The 19190-nt window shown below is 38.7% G+C and overlaps 3 protein-coding genes across 6 annotated transcripts in view; 2 read left to right on the top strand and 1 right to left on the bottom strand.

The window, feature by feature from the left end:
• The window catches only part of RXFP1 (relaxin family peptide receptor 1), a 75905-nt gene extending 74439 nt beyond the window's left edge, over positions 1–1466 (top strand). For all 3 annotated transcript variants that reach the window (XM_044680290.1, XM_044680289.1, XM_044680288.1), the window contains one exon: positions 1165–1466. In XM_044680290.1, coding sequence (XP_044536225.1) covers positions 1165–1466 — 302 coding nt within the window. The remainder of the gene's footprint in view (positions 1–1164) is intronic.
• A 10578-nt stretch (positions 1467–12044) lies between these two features.
• On the bottom strand, positions 12045–15139 carry C6H4orf46 (chromosome 6 C4orf46 homolog). Its single transcript, XM_044680291.1, has 2 exons — positions 14850–15139; positions 12045–12416 (listed from the first exon to the last, which is right to left on the bottom strand). Exons 1-2 carry the CDS (start codon positions 15051–15053, stop codon positions 12243–12245), a joined length of 378 nt encoding a protein of 125 aa, XP_044536226.1. The 5' UTR covers positions 15054–15139; the 3' UTR covers positions 12045–12242.
• A 447-nt stretch (positions 15140–15586) lies between these two features.
• ETFDH (electron transfer flavoprotein dehydrogenase) overlaps positions 15587–19190 on the top strand; it is a 28876-nt gene continuing 25272 nt past the window's right edge. For both annotated transcript variants that reach the window (XM_044680659.1, XM_044680658.1), the window contains exon 1: positions 15587–15763. In XM_044680659.1, the coding sequence (XP_044536594.1) occupies positions 15730–15763 (34 nt within the window). In that variant the 5' untranslated portion in view covers positions 15587–15729. The remainder of the gene's footprint in view (positions 15764–19190) is intronic.

Raw genomic sequence — 19190 nt, 5'->3', positions numbered from 1 at the left:
ATGAAGCAGAGAGGCAGGGAACTACTATGATAAAGTGATGGTACATTGTCAAATGGCAGCTTCTGCTTGATTGTTTCTCTTTCCCTCAGGGGAAGGCTCAGGCTAGAAGTTGACAAGTTTAGGTTGTTTTTGTTTTCTAGAAATAATTGATTTAAAGACAAAAAGTATGAATAAAAAACATTTTAATAGCCCACTGCTCTTTTCATTGTACCATGTTGCTTTTTAAGTTATTTAAATATTAACCAATAAACATTTAATAGTGTTTATTAGACTCTATTGGAATCAAATAAGTGATCGCAACAGAAAATTAGGAAAGATCACCAAAATTTTAATAGGAAATTTCAACTGTAATCATAGAATGAAAAGAAGAAAAACCTTTCTTTTCAAGATAAGTTTAGATGCTCGGAAAAGTGGTAGCAGATAGACATTAATTTAATAAAGAAAAATAAGAATGAAATTTTATTTTTCCCAAAATTGAATCATAGTATGAAACTACTTCTACTTATCAGATCATGAATGGTAAAGTTAGCCCTGAAGAGATCATCTAAAGCAGTGGTTCCCAAAATTTTTTCGTCTACCGCCCCCTTTCCAGAAAAAATATTACTTAGCACCCCCTGTCACATACTATCACCTCCTCCTTACAGTTATTCACGGCCCCCAAATACACCTTTGGCCATCACCACCCCTTCACCCCTGGATCACTGCAGCAACCACCAGGAGGCAGTGGTGCTTACTTTGGGAATCACTGATCTAGAGTCTCCTTGTTTTCCTGCCTCCAAGTATTCAAAAATGCTCTTCTTCATACCTAGAACTTATTCCCTCCCCAGCCTTGCCTGAAAAAATCTCCTCATTGTACACATAAGGAAACTAAGGTCCAGGGAAAAGAAATGACTAATACATTATCTGAATCTTACAATGTTCTTACTAAAGGTTTATGGAATAGAGTTGAATTGAAATAATGTTTTTTTAAAAATTGTGATGAAATACTGACCTTCTGAAGCAGTGTTTGGAAAGACATGTATAGGCCAAGCATATAATCAAATGACAACAGAAGAAAAGTAAATCAAGAAGTTGAGGGAGGATATTTGTCTTCTGGGGGGACATGGTTTGGGGGAATTTATAAATATTCAATAAAAAAGCTAATATTATTTACATTTTTTCCAGGCACCATTACTTCTTGGGTGGTGATTTTCATTTTGCCTATCAATAGTGCTCTGAACCCCATTCTCTACACTCTAACCACAAGACCATTCAAAGAAATGATTCGTCAGGTTTGGTATAACTATAAGCAAAGAAGATCGATTGAAAGCAAAGGGAGTCAGAAAACATATACTCCATCATTCATCTGGGTAGAAATGTGGCCAGTTCAGGAGATCCCACCTGAGCTAATAAAGCCTGCTCTATTTACAGACTCTTGTGAAATGTCACTAATCACTCAATCAACAAGAATCAATTCCTATACATAACTGTCTTCTAAAATTAGGACAGTGAACACCACCATCTGTTTCAAAGTGGACTATTGTCCAAATAAAGCTGTAAAATAACCAGTTTATACTAGATCCAGAGGATGAGTTAGAAAAGACACTATAGAACACCTCCAGTATATTGGATCTCTTTGTAGAAGATGTTTACAAGAGATAGCCACAGATGGCACAGGAAGAAAAGATGTGCATGAATTGTGATCTGCACCAATCAAAGCATCCATACCAATGAGCTCGTGAACGCATGGAAGCATACTAAAGGAGGCCAAAAAAATTTAGCTAATAAGGCCATCTTGTTGTAACTCCTCTGGATAACCAAAAGTGGCCCAATCCTATATAGAGGGAAATAAATTCCAGAAGACAGTGAACTGAAAATAGTTCGTATTTTCCATGGGAAATTGAAAATAAAAACTGAATAAAGGTGTGTTTGGGATCCATTTTCAGTCTGCAGTGTACAATTATTTATGTGCAACAAAGAAAATGTCATTTGCTCAATAATTGAGTTTCCAGTAATAGGTGGGTTCAGGAAATACGAGAATTACATTCGCTTTTTTTTCCAGAAGTTTCTTATAAATATACGGAAAACACTCCATTTCAAAGAATCAGAAAAAAGTAGCAGAAGTAAGCACACCAGATCTGGAATCAAAGGACATGAATTTGAACCCTGGTTCTGGAACTTACAACCTGGGTGACTTTGGGCAAGTCATTGAAGGTCTATCTCTCTGGATCCAGGTTTCCTCATCTAGACAAAGAGGAATTGGAATCTAAGGGTGAATCTCTTAAGGTCCTTTCCAGCTCAAAATCTGTAATGCTATAATTTTGATCATTTAAAAAAGACTCAGATATTTCTTCATTAAGAATCCACTCTTTCCTTTCCTCTCATTTGAGGACATCTCTACATACAACTCACCCACGGATCCAAGCACTGTTAAAACCTTTCTTAAGTGGAACTCCCAACAGGAACACCTTATCACTTACCTGACTAGTTTTCTCTCCATTCTAAGTAAGTGGCCAGCAAGCAGAAGCCAGGACTTGTGGATCCCGAAGCACACAGGGTCTAAGCAAGAATCCAATGAATAGTTCTCCTATTTTTCTGCAGGTCAGGAAAAGTTCAAAGGACCTGTGTCATGTATGAAAATAGCTGTCACTGAATGCTGGATACACCTTGCTATTTGCATGACCAATTCATATGATAACTGCTTGGTGACTAAGTGGTTTTCATCTAAGAGCTGCTAGAATCTTTTTTATTTCCAACTTAAAATTTTCTTTAAAATGAGAAATATGTGTTCAGTTTTTTGTGTTAAACAAAAAAAGGAATTTTACATGTGATTTTTAATGTGTTTACAAGTCTTTGGAATAGCTTACAATGAGGAATTTTGATGAGTATGTGCATATACTATTTCTTTAGACAATAAAGTTACTTGAACCATAAGCTGATTTTGAATGTTTTTTTTAATATACATAAAGTCATGTGGTACTTTAGGTCGTTTCAGAAGGTTGTGACCATTCAAATAACTTTTTTCATTTTAATATCAAAAAATATTTACAAATATGAACGAGGGCAGGGCTGAAGTGTACTGGTGCCAAACACACATTAACAAAAGAGAACAAAGATGTGAATGACTCAAAATGGTGGGAATAAAGGTCAAGGGTCATTTGGCATTTTCACTTACACAGCCACCACCAGTGCCAACTGCTGACCAAGTGCCACCACTGGGGCAGGAATGCTAGCCTAGCTAGCTGTGTAGCTAGCAAAATAGGTGCCCTATGTATGAGACACAAATTTGGGCCAGTCAAACCACTGCTACTACCTCCCCTCAGACCAGTAGGAAACAGTCCAGGACCCTGTACCTAAAAGTCTTAAGAATGGCAGTGCCCTCCCCACCCATCCAGAGATATTCAGATGGCCCTGTGGAGAGTGCTGGATATGGGGTCAGGAAAATAGGGGTTTAAATTCATTCTTAGATACTTACCAACCTTATGACCCTAGGCAAGTCATTTAATCTTTGCCTCAATTTCCTCAACTATAAAATGAGTATAATAAATAGTACTTACCTCACAAGGTTGTTGTACAGACTAATGAGGGGGCCCAGTGGATAGACGGAGGTATCTCAGACATTTCCTAGCTATATGACATTGGGCAAGTCACTTAACCCCAAAAGTCTAGCCCAGTGGTTCCCAAACTTTTTTGGCCTACCACCCCCCTTTCCAGAAAAAATGTTAGTTAGCACCCCCTGGAAATTATGAAACTATTTATTGAACTCAGAATAGAATGTAATTAAAAAAAAAAAAAAGTGTGACCATCACCACCTCCGTTGATCGCTGCAGCACCCACCAGAGGGCGGTAGCACCCACTTTGGGAATCACTTGTAGCCCTTACCACTCTTCTGCCTCAGAGCCAATGCCTACTACTTATTCTAAGACAGAAAGTAAATGTTTTAAAAAGAAAAAAAAAAAGATAAATGAGATATTTGTAAAGCACTTAGCATAGCGGATAGTTAATTGATGTTTATCTTCCTCCACCTCTAACCTCTGGTTCTGGTTCCAGCCTAACTATATCAACTAGAGAAATGCCCTTTCTGGAGGTTCAACTTGGCAATGACCAGTCAATGAGCACCTTTATTAAACACCTGCAACATGCCAGGGACTATGCCAAGTGCTAGGAATACAAAGAAAAGCAAAAGGCAGTCTCTGCTCTAATAAGGGAGACAATAATCTAACAATCGTGTATAAATTGGATAAATACAGCATAAATTGAAAATAACCGGGGAAGAGAAGACACTAGCAATAAGAAGGAGCAGGAAAATCTTCTTGTAGGCAGAAAGGCTTAAACTGAGACTTAAAGGAAGCCAGAAAATTTCAGAGATGGAAAAAAGAATGGCAAGTGTTCTAGGCATGGAGCAGCCAGTGAAAATGCCCAGAATTTGGAGATGGAGTGTCTTGGGAAAGGAACAGCACGGAGATCAGTATCACTGGATGACAGAATATATGGAGAGGTGTCAGACTTAAATAAGAAGCTGGTAAGGTAGGAAGGGGCCAGGTTATAGAGGGCTTTAAAAGTCAAATAGCTGGTTTTATATCTGATACTGAAGGTATCAAGGAAGCTACTCGAATTTGCTTGGGATGGGGAGGGAGAGGTTATGAGAGAAATATTAATGAAGGGCAAAACTCCAGGACTTGGAAACTGCTAGATATGGACAGAAGTGTGGTATGAGAGTGTTGAGTCCAAGATGACACTTGGGTTGCCAGCCAGGGTGATTGGGAAAATGTCAGTGCCCTCTATGGCAATAAGGGTAGAAAGAGGTTTTGGAGGCCGAGTTCAGTTTCAGATACATCGAGTTCAAAATATCTACAAGAGTGGGGACAGCTAGGGGGCTCAGTGGATTGGGAGCTAGATCTAGAGATGAGTCCTCAGCTCAAATCTTGCCTCAGATACTTCCTAGCTGTGACCCTGGCCAAGTCACTTGATCCCAATTGTCTAGCCCTTCCTGCTCTTCTGCCTTGGAGCCAATACACAACACTGATTCTAAGACAGAAAGTAAGGGTTTAAAAAAAATCTACAAAAACACAATTGGAAGAATCCAGCTGGCAGTTGGAGATGTGAGACTGGAGTTTGGGAGGGCAGTTAGAACTGGACAAATAAATTGAAAAATCATCTACACAGAGATGCTGGTTGATAGGCTTTGCAATTGCTGCAGCCCCTGACTCTGCAGCATCTCCATTTAATAAATACTCAGAAAAGAAGGTTCTTGACAACAAAATCCTTGGCACTGTCAAAAGGTTCAACAACTGAAACCATTATGGTTTTATGCATGAAAATGCCATTAAAGAACATGTATTACCTCCCCTTTGCTGCTGCACTGCTAGAACCACTATGCCATTCCATCTGACTTATAGTTGAACCTTAGTATGTGTTTTTTTCTTTATTAGAATATAAAGTTCCTTCAGATCAGGGTCTATCGTGCTGTTCTGAAAGTATTTTCATGCCTTAGCATAGTGATTTAGAATGTAATAAGAGCTTCCAAAATGTTTTTCCATTCTTTCACTTGTTTAAGCAATCTTATTTCTGTGCCTAGTGTTATGGGAGGTAATCTGTATTATGCCTGGTATTATGGGAATGACTTCAGAGAGCATAGTCACACTGCAAAGACTGATTAAGTACTTATTGTTCATGTAACATATTCTAGGTACTGCTGGAGTCAGAGAAGCAGCATGAGTGCCTCCTGCTTAATGCCATCCTATGTACTTCTGCTCCTGAAAAGACAGAGATAACAAGCATTAACCACTCTGGGCCAGGCACTGGGCTAAATGCTGGGCATCATAAAGAAAGACAAAAGCAATTCCTACCCTCAAGGAGATCATATTCTTATGGAGAATGCAACATGTAACTAGGGAGATACAAGATAACAGAAAGACCAAAAAGCTATTGGCCATTGGGGGAGCAAGAAAAGGCTTCTTGCACAAAAAGAAATTTTAATTTCTTGAAGGAGGCCAAGGAAACTAAGTGGGGAGAAGATGCTGCCAGGAAGCCTTAGGCTTGCTTTAAAAGCTTCTGGGCTAAGCAGACTCCACATCCCCCAATTTATCCACCCTCTTCTTCTCTTATCCCCTTCCCCTCTTACTTTCTTATAAGGTGAGTAGCCCCTACACTCCCAGTCTTTAAAAAAAAAGGCAAGAAGATAGTAGGAATGTGATGGGTGAAGAATAGGAAATAGGTCATGAGGATGACTGGTCTAGAGAGTGGATAGAAGAGATTAATTCTAAGAAGACTAAAAGGATAGGAAAGAATGAGGTTCTGGAAAGCTTTAAATTACAAAAAAAAAGTATATTTAATCCATGGCATCTAGAGTCTATTCAGTAGACCACCAGACCTATGCTGTAGAAATATCTCTATGTATAGTCCTTCTAACTGCCCCAATAATGATAAAGTTCTTAGGAGTTACAAGAATCATCTTCCCATGTAGGTATATACAAAAGTTTAACTTTATTGAATGTCTTTTGATTTCTCTTTCCTGTTTACCTTTTTATGCTTCTCTTGATTCTTGTATTTGAGAGTCAAATTTTTCATTCAGCTCTGGTCTTTTCATCAAGAATGTTTGAAAGTCCTTTATTTCATTAAATACCTGTTTTTCCCCATAAAGGATTATGCTCAGTTTGACTGGGCAAGTAATTCTTGGTTAAAGCCCTAGCTCTTTTGCCTTCTAGAATATCATATTCCAAGTCCTCTGATACTTTAATGTACAAGTTGCTGAATCTTTTGTTATCCTGTCTATGGCAGGGTATTGATATTTTAATTGTTTCTTCTTGAATGCTTACAATATTTTATCCTTGACCTGGGGACCTAGAATTTGGCTATATTATTTCTGGGAGTTATCCTTTAAGGATGTCTTTCAGAAAATGACTAGTGGATTCTTTCAAACTCTATTTTACCCTCTGCTTCTAGAATATCTAGGTATCAGGGCAGTTTTCCTTGATAGTTTCTTGAAAGATGATGTCTAAGTTCTTTTTTTTTTCACCATGACTTTCAACTAGTCCAATAATTCTTTGATTATCTCTCCAAGATTTATTTTCCAGCCAGTTGTTTTTCTCATGAAATGGGGTATTTCATATTTTCTTCTATTTTTTTCATTCTTTTGACTTTGATTGTTTCTTGATGTTGCATGAAGTCATTAACTTCCACTTGGTCAATTCTAATTTTTAGGGTATGATTTTTCTTGAATAAGCTTTTGTATCTCCTTTTGCATTTGGTCAATCCTACTTTTTAAAAAGTTCTTTTCTCAGTTAATTTTTGTACCTCTTTTTTCCAAATGGCCAATTCTGCCTTTTAAAATATTATTCTCTTCATTGCATCTGGGTATCTTTTTCCTTTTGGCCAGTTTCTGCTTTTTATAGTTTTTCTCTTCAGTGAAATTTTGTACCTCCTTTACCAATTGACCTATTCTTTTATTTCAAGATTCAAAAATTCATTTTACTGTCTTTATTGACGAAAAAAATCACAGCATTTAAGATGTCATTCAAATACTAATAGTAGCAAAGGGCACCAACAAGTGACAGATATGGTATTGCACATCTGAACTGCAGATGACACTGGAGGGAATGGGATTCCTGTCCCTGCTAAGGTGCTGCCTTTTTCTCTCCTGATTTTTCCAGCCCCTCCTCCCTAGGTGACATATCAATGTCACCCCTAAGATCAGTTTAAAATGTGCAGAAAAGAAGACACTTTATAGGAGGCTAGGCCTCTTCATACCTTTCCCTCCCATTTCCCCATGAAAATAGATTAGACCTGTGGGGACTTGACAGAAAACAACACTGCTTCCACACACTGGCTCAGGACTCCTCCTTACAGAGATGCTGGCTCTTTCATTGCATCAGCCTGACAATCTCATTAGCTAAGAGGGGAAAAGAAAGGGAGAAGGAGTGCTTCTCTCAATATGGCTGGGCCCAGTACTACTGACAAGGCTTTGGATAACTTGAGATACTAGAACAAACTGACATAAATCTCCAGGGATCAGCCTCACTCTCCTAGCTCTCAAGCACATTCACTTGGTTCATATACAGTCTCTATGAGGTAAGATAATTTTTCGTTGTAGTTTTAAGTTGAAGAAACCAAATCAATTGAATCAGCTGTTGCATTAATTCTAGAATCTGAAAGGGTTTTCATTTCTAAAAATGTAGAAACCATTTTTAATGGTATTGGACTACAGTAGAGGAAACTGGCTAAATACCGATTAGCCTTTAAAGAGCTTTGAGAGCAGGAACCTCATCACACACTATCTCTCAAGCACATGGTAGCACTAGCTTCATGTTAGTACATGCTCATGCTTAATATTTCCTGATTATCTCAAAAGGGAAACATAGGCTGCTCTAAAGATATCTAACAAGCTATTAGAATAGAACCTGTTTGGGGTTCTGGTAACTAGGCTTGGGTTCTGGGTTAGGGATTATCTCACAACCACTGTCTTAATAACAGGATGCTGATTATCAGACTCGCTTCACATGTTCTGATTCTATAAGGTAAACAGGGGATTTGAAGCCCAAAACAAAAAGACATAGTATTTAGGCAGAGGCGCACAAATGATAAGCTTCCCTCTTTGGGTGGAATGCCTCTTGTCTGTGGTTAACAGGATGAGCAGTACCTTTTTTACACTCACCCAGATCTTTGACATAGGAGTCCTTCCTGTTGCCTTTATATTGTGTTCTTTTCTTCACTAAGAACTTCCTCTCTGAAAGAGATGGGATTAAAAACAGTCTTATGGAGTCGTTTCCAGCACTCTGTATGTCTTCTGATTTATATAATTCTTCTTTCCTGTGAAAAGGTACTGGACAAGGGCTAAAGTGTTATGTTACCAATACTGGTTTTATATGCACACACCTACATGTGTACCCCAAGTATTACTGAGGCTCAGTTAAATGCAAGTTACCAAATCATACAAAAGGATAAGAGGAATAAGTCATTAACAGACTTTATATGATAGTCAGGTCATCTAAGTATTGGTCCATTACAAAATTCAAAAGGCAGTTGGCAATGGGCAATTTAAATTGCCTATCCAGATTTGCCCTGGTCCCACAGAAAGAACTTCTACCTAATGAACGTAATAGTTAAGCGGTGCAGAGTAAGGAAGGTCTGAAAGTGCTCCAAAAAACCCTCATCTCAGTCAAATCTCCAACAGTTTATGTTGTAAAGATCTGTTGTAGCCCTAGCTAACCTAATCAGAGGTTTCTGATAAAGAATTTTATAGGTAGAAGCCTCATTTTTTTTTTTTATGTTTCTTAGGGTGAGGGGAAATCCTTGGGTTTCAGTCAGGGTCCTCTGCTTCCTTGTGGCTGCAAGCACTGGTGTGTGCTAATGCTGCTCCTCAACCCTGAGACCACAACCCAGACTATGACATGGATCTGCATATAGGCAATGCAACAAGAGTCTTGCACCAAGAGCAAGCAAAGGGACCCTTGTAATGTCCTAAGCAGTTGTCCAAACTCCCTTGCGTTCTGTGAGCAAGAGCTCTAGAAGCCTTTGCTGCTGATTCAGCTGTACCCAAGGCATGTTGCCACAATGGAGTCTGCCTCAGCATGCTATTTTGCCCTCCACTTCCACCATGGTGCACTATTTTATGCTAGACTTCTAAGTTGTTTTGGGCTAAAAGAATTATTTCACCCCACCTTTTAGTGGGTTATGCTGCTCCAAAATTCATTTGAGGTTCATAGGTTTTGGGAGGGTAATTTGGTAGAGATTAGGTGGGTCTGTGTACTCTCTCTACCATCTAGGTCCTGCCCGCAAACCAGTTTTTTGATGCGTTGCTTTGATATGACACTGAGCAAGGACTCTTAAAAAACTGAAGAGAGAAAAAGGTGGCAAAAGGCAAGATGAGGACGTGAAATTTTAATTGATTTGTTTTTAAAGATTATACAATTCCTAAGATTTTCAGCATTCGGCATTGTTGAAAATATGCTACTGATCATTTTGTCAAATGAAATTAAAAATAAATGGAAGCTTCAAAATTTGCTTTATGAAAAAAGTTTATTTTTACACAAATAAAATTATCAATTTTGCCACATTTAAAAAAATATTTCTTCTACCATTGAAATAACTACCTTTTTGGTACAGAGTACACAGTAGCATGGTCTACCGGCACTTTTTCTAACCTTATCTTCTTCAGATAAAATACAGAACTGTGACTTAGTATTGTTTGGCAACTGTTACCCCCTTTTTATGTCTCCCACTATGAGGGCACAGGACTTAATTCTCTAAGCATCTATTTACACAGAATTCTTAAAATTATACCAAGTATTTCACAGATTTTATTTAACAGACTTAGATGGCTTTGGTATCATCACATGGTACAAATTAACTAGAGAAGCAACAAAAGATTCAGGAAAAAAGACTGGGTAGTACTGTTGGATCCCTAAATAACTTATAAAAGTAGTTAAGAATTTTAAATTCAGTAAACATATTGAAACAACTAAAACAATTCACTGCTTTCAAAGGAGCTATAGAAATACCGTTACATACAAGTTACTATAGAAACACTAACTTACATACATCCATAAAGTAGTTATCATAGAACCATACAAGCATAAGGCACTTTAAAAATAATAATCAAATTGCAAAAGGATTAGATACAAGAAATTATAATTATTGGTAAAAATTCAGTTAAATAGAGAAACATGGGGAATATACATGTGTCCCAAGCAACTTTTTTAAATGTTTTGAGTGAAATCCCAGGTTTCATAAAAAGTTTTTTAAAAAACCTCTCATCATTCATACTTTTTAAAAGTACTCATCTATTATGTTTACACATATTTAAATGAAGGCAGGCAGTGGTTAGGTAAAGAATATACCTGTGTTGAAGAAAAAACCATTTCTCCAACTCAAGGAAGCTTTAGATTGTACATTCAAAGGAAGGGGAAATGGCCAATATTTCCACTGGCCAATTTTTCCATTTTAGAAACAGGATGGGAAAAAAAATAACATTACTATTGGCAATTCTGCATGAAACCAGGGAAGACCTAATACTAGAAAGAGTAGGAAGGCAAGAAGAATATATAGAACTAGAAACAAGAAGTCCTAGAATTCTCCCACTTTCTCTGAGATTCAGTTTCTTCCATCAGGAAAATGAAAATTAATACTTGGACAGTGTGCAGAGTTTAAACCAACGATAAAGACTGGAAAAACCAAGTAGATAAAGAAGGACCATCACCTAGACCTAATATATAAGTAAATAGGTACTGAGTTTGCTATCAGTGTTATCTATCTTAGACACACTCTCAGATAGACAATGAACTAAACACCCAAGATTGAATAGGAAGAATAGACTTTCAACAATTCCAAACTGCTTACTCAACAACAAAGCCATTTTTAACAACAACATTCTTCCACTGAAACAATATAGTCATGAATTATAGAACATAAAAATATTTAAAAAGATAGGTGACCCAAAGCGACAAAAAAGTGAAACATATGGAGAGCACAAACCAGCAGTATCTCACATCACCAACAATGATGTGTACACAAGTGGCAGCATAGAAGGTACCATCTTAGAGACACATTATCAGAAAAGATGATGGGCCAACCAAGTGGCAAAAATGAGGGACAACAGATGAACAGCCCGAATATTGCTCTGGTACCTGCATGATTTTAGTCTTCAAGAAGACCTCTGGCAAGTTGAATGAATCCCTTATTACCTTATGGTAATTAGAAAGAATCCCTTATTCACCGTATGGTAAATCTCTGAGAAGGCATAGATAAAAGCCACACAAGAGGAGAAGGCATGAATGGGCTGTGATCTATACTGTTGGAGGGAGTATCCTCACTGATGAGATCACAGATTTACTGAACTACTAAAATATAATACTTATAATACGTAGTCCCAGGACTGTTGTCAGGAAAGCTATTTGTAAATTTTTAAGCATTCTAAAATGGAGTTATTATATTTCTGAGTTTCTTAATCACAGATAAAATTAACTTACTTTTAAAAGTAAAATAAGTTTGTGGAAGTTTAATAGGCACAAAATAACTCAGGAAAAAGATATCAAATACTATCCATAGTCAAAATAAAGTAAATAGTTTCCTTTTTAAAAAATAGGAAAAATACACAAGTAAAATCTTAATATTCAGTTACAAAACAAAGTGTCGTAGATATCCAGAACTGTTGGAAAGAAAGTCTTATACATCCATAGGTGCAAATATCATGTGGGGAAAAAGTGCAAGCATTATATATATATAGCAATTCTTTCTTCAATTTCCTAAAGCAGTTATTTCAACATCTAGTTAGTTGTGCTGCATTGGCTGTCAAGTTTCAAGGAATCGTAGCCTTCTTTTAGAAGACCTCTCCATGTTTTAAGGAAACGTGCATTTTCGGTACATTTGAATGCAAGTTCTTCCACCTGAGCTGAAACAGCAGATGTGGCTTCAAGAAGTTTAATTAATGAAAAGGCTGCCTATAATTAAAAAAAGAGATAAGAATTAGAGGACTGTAGTTTATTTCACAATTATAAGTAGTCATTTCACCACAACCCTTCAATAAATATACAATATACAGATTCAAATGATTTTTAGTGAGAAATTCCAAATTAAAAATACAAAGCAAAAAAAAATCCTCCCCCACATATCATCTCCTTTCAAGGTGACTAATATTATATATATATTACTATGTATGTATGTATAGTACTATGTGTAATATTTTTCACTGTAGAAAAGAACTGGAAACAAAATAAGCGCCTATTGGTTGGGGGATGGTTGAACAAATATGATAATTGAATAAGTGATCATTGTAATTACCAAGCATAACTCCAGAGGTAAGATGATGATGCATACTTCTTCTTAGCATTGAGAAAATGAATTAGGGGTGAACAATGAGACATATATTTTCAGAAAAGGCCAATGTGTGAATTTTTTTTACTATATGTACTTGTCAGAATGGAGGAAAGGGAAGAGTAGGTAGTGATAGAGGTGTAGAGTAATGTTGATAAGCTTAAAAAACAAATTTTATGTAAAATATTCAATTTCATGTATAATATTTTTCAGCATTTTATATATAGAAATGTTCATAATTAGCTGGTCTGTGGATGGATTTTAGCACACATTTTTTACCCACTGTTCCACAGTATCTGTCCCTAGAGCATACTTTCCACCACCTCTAATTCCCCAAGTATAAAATTATTTAATGGTTTTTAAAAGCACATAAATTAGTATAAAAGTGTGCCCAGGGGGCAGCTGGGTAGTTCAGTGGAGTGAGAGTCAGGCCTAGAGACAGGAGGTCCTAGGTTCAAACCCGGCCTCAGCCACTTTCCAGCTGTGTGACCCTGGGCAGGTCACTTGACCCCCACTGCCCACCCTTACCAGTCTTCCACCTATAAGACAATACACCCAAGTACAAGGGTTTAAAAAAAAAAAAAAAGTGTGCCCAGATGCTTATATAAATACTTCCTAAACCAGAAACAATCCATCTTTTCTGAAGAAGCCTGTCCTATTATTTCATAAAATTATACAGATAAAAACGATTAAAAATAAATGTGTCCAATAGACATCAAAGTAATTTTTTTTAAAATTAACAATATATACTGAACAAAACCTGGTTCACTCTGAACAAGTGGGTCCATTCTTAGACATTCCAAAAAAGTGATCCCCTAACTCAGTAACTTATTTCTGGAAATCCCTTGCAATTAGAACTGTAATCCCTCCCAGCTACAATATAAATCCATTTCCTTTTTATCAGTTTTTGCTAAAAACATATAGTTTTTTGCTATAGCTTCAGGAGAGTGTCTTACAGGGCCATAAATCCAGAATCCAAAAGGATTTTATCATCAAACCTAGACTTAGAGCAGAGGGAAGATAATACAAAAGGGGCATCCATACCCACAATTTACTGAAATCAACGAAGTTAATAATGCAATCTAGTAATATCCTTACTGGGGAAAAACAAAAACAACCAAAGACCAAAAAGATGGGTCTTCATTACCTTCATATTGTCTAACACATGACTGGCAGAGATGAAACAAGGAGGGAAAAAAATAAGCATTTACTAAGCCCCTATTATGTTCCAGGCCCTGTACTAAAGATTTTACAACTATTGTCTCATTTGATCCTCACAACTCTGGGAGATAGGTACTATTATTATCCCCATTTTACAGCGCAGAAAACCGAGGCAGATAAAGAGTTTAAATTATTAGTTCAAGGTCACACAGCCAAACAGGGTCAAGGTGCAGCACTGGAGGCTCAGGTCTTTGTGTGTAATCGGGTAGGAATCCCAACTTCACCAGCAAACACTTAGTTCCTTCTACAAGCAAGTGCCACTCCCTTCTAGGCTTCTTCACAGCCCAGCTCAGGCACTTCCAGAAGTGAAAGACATCTTTTGTAGGAACTTTTTTTTTTTTTTAACCTTTCACAGACGTTAGTACTTAACCTCCCAAAAGAGCCTAGGGAAAGGGAAAAGGGGGGCGGGGAAGGGTGGAAGCGCCTCTTAGAACATTCTGAACCTCAGGGCACCTCACGGAGATGGCTTATTCTCGGTACTAGTGCCCCCAACGCAATGCCTGGCCCATAAATAATAGTTTCTAATCCCAACCGTAAGATCGTGACCTCTCGGTACATAACAAGGAGCAGGGCTGGCACGGCCAGCTCTGGGCCTGAGCCCGGCCAACACAGGGAACGGCTTCGACCAAACCCCCGGAGATGGGGCTGGGCTGTGTAATGATAGAGATCCAGCCCGGGGGACGGGCCAGTAGGGTTAACCCCTTCACTGCCCGAAGCCCCGCGTGGGAGGACGTCACGTCTGGCCTGGCCCCCTACCGTAGTCTGAGCGCCGCTTTGTCTGTGCAGGGCCCTGCAGGAAGGGAAAAGTGGGAGCCGAGGGCGGGCGCGACCTTACTCACATCGTCGATCTGCATCTCGACCTCCTCTAGCGGGTCCACGGGCGGCGGCTCCACGGCTTGGCCCCGACTCTGGTTCCGGATTCTCCCAGCCAAGATCGCCGGGAGCTCCGGAGACGAGGAGAAGGCGGCGGCACGGGCCATGGGGGACGAAGGAGAGGACGGAGGAGGAGGAGGAGGCGGCGGCGAAGCTCGGGCTTCGGCCATGGCAAACAGAGAGTGTCCGGAGGGCAGAGGGGACGAGGGGAATCTTAGTAATCCAGTCGAACCGATACCAACCGTCAGAATAACGGTCTTTCAACCGAGCGCGCCCAAGACGCCCCGCCCCTTTCTCATTCCTCCCTCCCCCCACCCCTCCGCTTCGCACCGCCCTCTCAGAGCAAAGTCAACATGAACACCTGAAACTAGCCAATGAGATTCCGGCTACAGGCTCCCAGTTTTATGTTCACTGCGCTTGCGCAGAGCGATTTGCTCCATTGGGAGCTCTCTTGAGTTAGTCCTGGAGCACTACATATCCCACCATGCACTTCTCTGCCTTGTCCTTTTCCCTCCCCAGCTCGCGTTGTATGATGGGATTCACGGACTTCATCCCAAACTGAATTATTGAATTGAGCGGCGCCTACCTTTAGTAGAGGAATTTAGGGACTTCATATCCCGTCAGGCCAAGCGTCCCGTGCGCCGGCGCAGAATCCCAGAGAGGCGGGAAAGGAATGAAGTTGAGTAGGGTCAATGATGCGACCCAGAGGAAAGTCAGTAGAGGCGCGGGCGTGGAGCTAAGAGTGTATGGCGCCCCCCGCGGCCTAGAGGTCTAGAGCCAGCTGAGAGCTAGTTGGATTCGCCCTCCTGGTTCGAAGCCAGTGAAGCCCCCTGGTTGCCTGTGATCATGTTGGTGCCTCTGGCGAAGCTGTCCAGCCCCGGTGAGCTGGGACCCTGGCGAGGTCGGGGGAGGAGGCAAAAGAATGAGGAAAGAAAGAAAGCGGTTGCCCAGCCCCCCAAAAAAGTAGGGCAAAGGTCATTCTAGACTCGGCTTCTGGTGGACCGACTCTTCCAGTCCCTGCCTCCCCACCTCGGTAGCAACTGCGCTGCGGGGCGGCCCAGGAAAGGCTGGCATCTGGGGTAAAGGTAAAGGGCGTAGGGGACCTATCCAATCCTGGCTCCAGGTCCTGCCCCTCTTGCCCCCCTGACCCATAATTCCACGGAGTGCCCCCAGATGCCAGAAATTAACTCCCCAGCTTCTAGCCTGCAGTTGCGAGGGGAAAATGTTCTTATAATTTTTTAAGTGTAAAAAATTTTAGAGTGTGTATGTATTGTTAGAAAGAGCGATGAAGTTGAAGGGAAAGGTTTTCCTTATAATAAAGTGTTTAAAAATTCAGAATTTAAACCTAGAGAGAAAGAAAGGGGAGTGATTCCTAATACGGAGTTGAAGAAAAAAAGCTTATCTTATAATTTTTAAAAAGTCACTCAATTTAAAAAACCAAGAATAGAAAAGCAGGCGTGTTACTGTATTGTTGGTAGAACTACGAATTAGTCCAACCATTCTGGGAAAGTTTAGAATTGTGAAAATGAATATACTAATTTTCTTGATTCGCTTAAGTTACCTTTAACTCTATAGGACTTGGCGTAGCTGACAGTTCTTGGAATCCTGCTGTGCACCTTTCTTAGCTCAAGTAGCCGTGAAAATCAGCCCTTGCAGTCTTCTTGGGTCCCATCAGCCAGTCGCTCATCATCACTAGCTCTCATGGTCCTGGGAATGAGATAACTAAATGACCTTGAGTCCCACAAAAAACTTTCTGGGTCGCTCCCCCAAAAACATTCTGTTAAGCAGACTCTTTCAGTTTGAGTAATTTCTGATCTGTTTTAACTTATCATTTAACCATGATGGGCACCTTCTGGTGCAGACTCTGTCCTTTATTGTATTGCAAAGCCTGAGAACTCATTTACCTCACACCCATTTCATCTTTCTGTTTGTACCAAAAATATGTACCAGAGAGCTTTTTTTGTCCTTTCTCCTGTTGCCCTCCTTGAGCCTAACAGCCCATTACTCCTGTTTCTAGAAATCTCTGCCCATAGCATGCCCAGATTCTTCCCTGGTTCAGGCCCTTCCTGGCCCTTTTTCTGCCTCCCTTTGTTAGTAAAATATTTAATCTGCTTGTACCTGCTTTTGAATTGAGCTTTGGGGGCATTAAGCTGAGTTATTCCTCATGCTCATGTAGGTCCTTGCTTAGTAAATATTGTCTTGATTTTAAAGGCATTATCTCTTGGGTACTCTTCCCCTCAAGGAAAGAGAGACTGTGAATCCCTATATTGTGGTTTAAGTGATACTATATAGTAAGTTTTGAGTTAATATTCTCTGGAAAGAAGAAATAAGACTGTACTACAGAATATTTGTTTTATAGTTTCAATAGCCAAATAAAGGAAGGTCTTTCTTTTCTGGTTAGTGAGCTAATTTAGTAGAAATACAACTCACAGGACACATAATTGGATGTTTTCCAAACTTGAAATAAAAGTTGAAATCATTTTCTTAATTGGTGTGTTTTGAAAGGAATTTTACTGTAAAAGTAAAAGCTGTTATGTGTTTGAATTTTTTAATATTATTCCCCTCCACCCCTAAAGGAGATGTTAGTTTGCATAAGCATCTGAAACTGTACCTGATATTTGTTTAGGGAAATTCTGTTACACCTGTTAATAATTTTGGGGACTCAATTATTCCTTTATGGATTTTTATACTTGCTTCATCACTTAATGGATAGCATAATTGGCAATACTGTTGCATCTTAAGAATAAAAGTTTTAAAGTTAGTAAATTTGTTTGGCAACGTTGTTTGCTTATAAGGTAGGAATTGAGTAAACTAGAGATGGGCTATTCTCAATAAATATGGAGTGCTACTGGAATAAATTTTGTTGAGAGAAAAATGGTCAAAGAAAGTTTTACCTTTGGGAAATATGGAATTTCTTGTATTTATTTATTTATTTATTAAATTTTAAACCCTTAATTTCTGTGTATTGACTTATAGGTGGAAGAGTGGTAAGGGTAGGCAATGGGGGTCAAGTGACTTGCCCAGGGTCACACAGCTGGGAAGTGTCTGAGGCCGGATTTGAACCTAGGACCTCCAGTCTCTAGGCATGGCTCTCAATCCACTGAGCTACCCAGCTGCCCCCTTCTTGTATTTATTAAAAGAGAAAACTATAGTGAGTCAGGACCACCCCGAAAGCAACAAATTCTTTGTGGTATTTAGATGTTGTTTTAACCTACATTTAAATGTGCTCTTTTATGGAATAACTGAGATATGGTAAGTATTATATAATTGCCTTGTTATTCCATTAATTGCATGTCAAATCTCATACTGAACAGTTCTGTATGAATTTTTTTCAATGTTATTGGAACAAAATGCACATATCATCAATTTTGTTAATTATAAGAAGTTTCTCCAATTTATCGAATGATGCTAAGGAGGTAACTTAAAATGTCCATATCCTTTGAACTAGAGATCCCACTGCTAATCAGATACCCCAGCTAGGTCAAAGATAAAAAGAAAGGTTACCTATATACTAGAACATTTTAGCAACATTTTTATTGTAGCAGAGAATTAGAAACAAAATAGATATCCATTATTAGAGAGGGCTAAACATACTGTACGTTATTATAACATTATTACTGCATGAAAACTATAATATGTAGAAGACAGGAAAACATGGGAAAACTCATAGAAATTGATGCAAAGGAAAGTAAGCAGAACCAGAAAAACAGTCTATATGATGACTACAGCAGTGTAAATGGGAAGAACAATGAGAGCAGCACAATTAAAACTGAATGCAGTGTAATTACGATGACTAAGTTTGTCCTTGAAGGAGATTAATAAGAATGCGCTCCTTCTTTATTTGAAGATGTACAGAACTATGGATGGCTGTGAAACATGGCACATATTGTTGGCCTTGACTGTTATGATTAGTTTTGCTGAATTTTTTTTTCCTTTTTCTTTATATTAAAGATAGTTCTTCTGGTGAAGGATGAGGATGAGAAATTAGGGCATGAAGGCTACATGAAAACAAAGGATATTACTAATTTTTAGATAAAGTGAGAAATTTTGAAAGCTAAAAATGTTTGAAATGCAATATAATGTTTTTCTAAATAGGGAGAGCTTATTCAATACATTATTGTCAATTCATCAAGCATTAACATGCCAAAGCACAGTGCTTGTTGGATACAAAAATTTAGAAAGATGGTCTTTGCACTCAATAAGAAACTTCCATAATAATAAAATATAATGATAGCAAACATTTATATAGTGCCCACTAAGTGCCAGACACTGTATTAAGGAATTTACAAATATTCATTCATTTCATC

This window comes from Gracilinanus agilis, chromosome 6 (assembly GCF_016433145.1).
Source record: "Gracilinanus agilis isolate LMUSP501 chromosome 6, AgileGrace, whole genome shotgun sequence".
Classification (NCBI taxonomy): domain Eukaryota; kingdom Metazoa; phylum Chordata; class Mammalia; order Didelphimorphia; family Didelphidae; genus Gracilinanus; species Gracilinanus agilis.
This window is presented reverse-complemented; position numbering and strand designations above follow the sequence as displayed.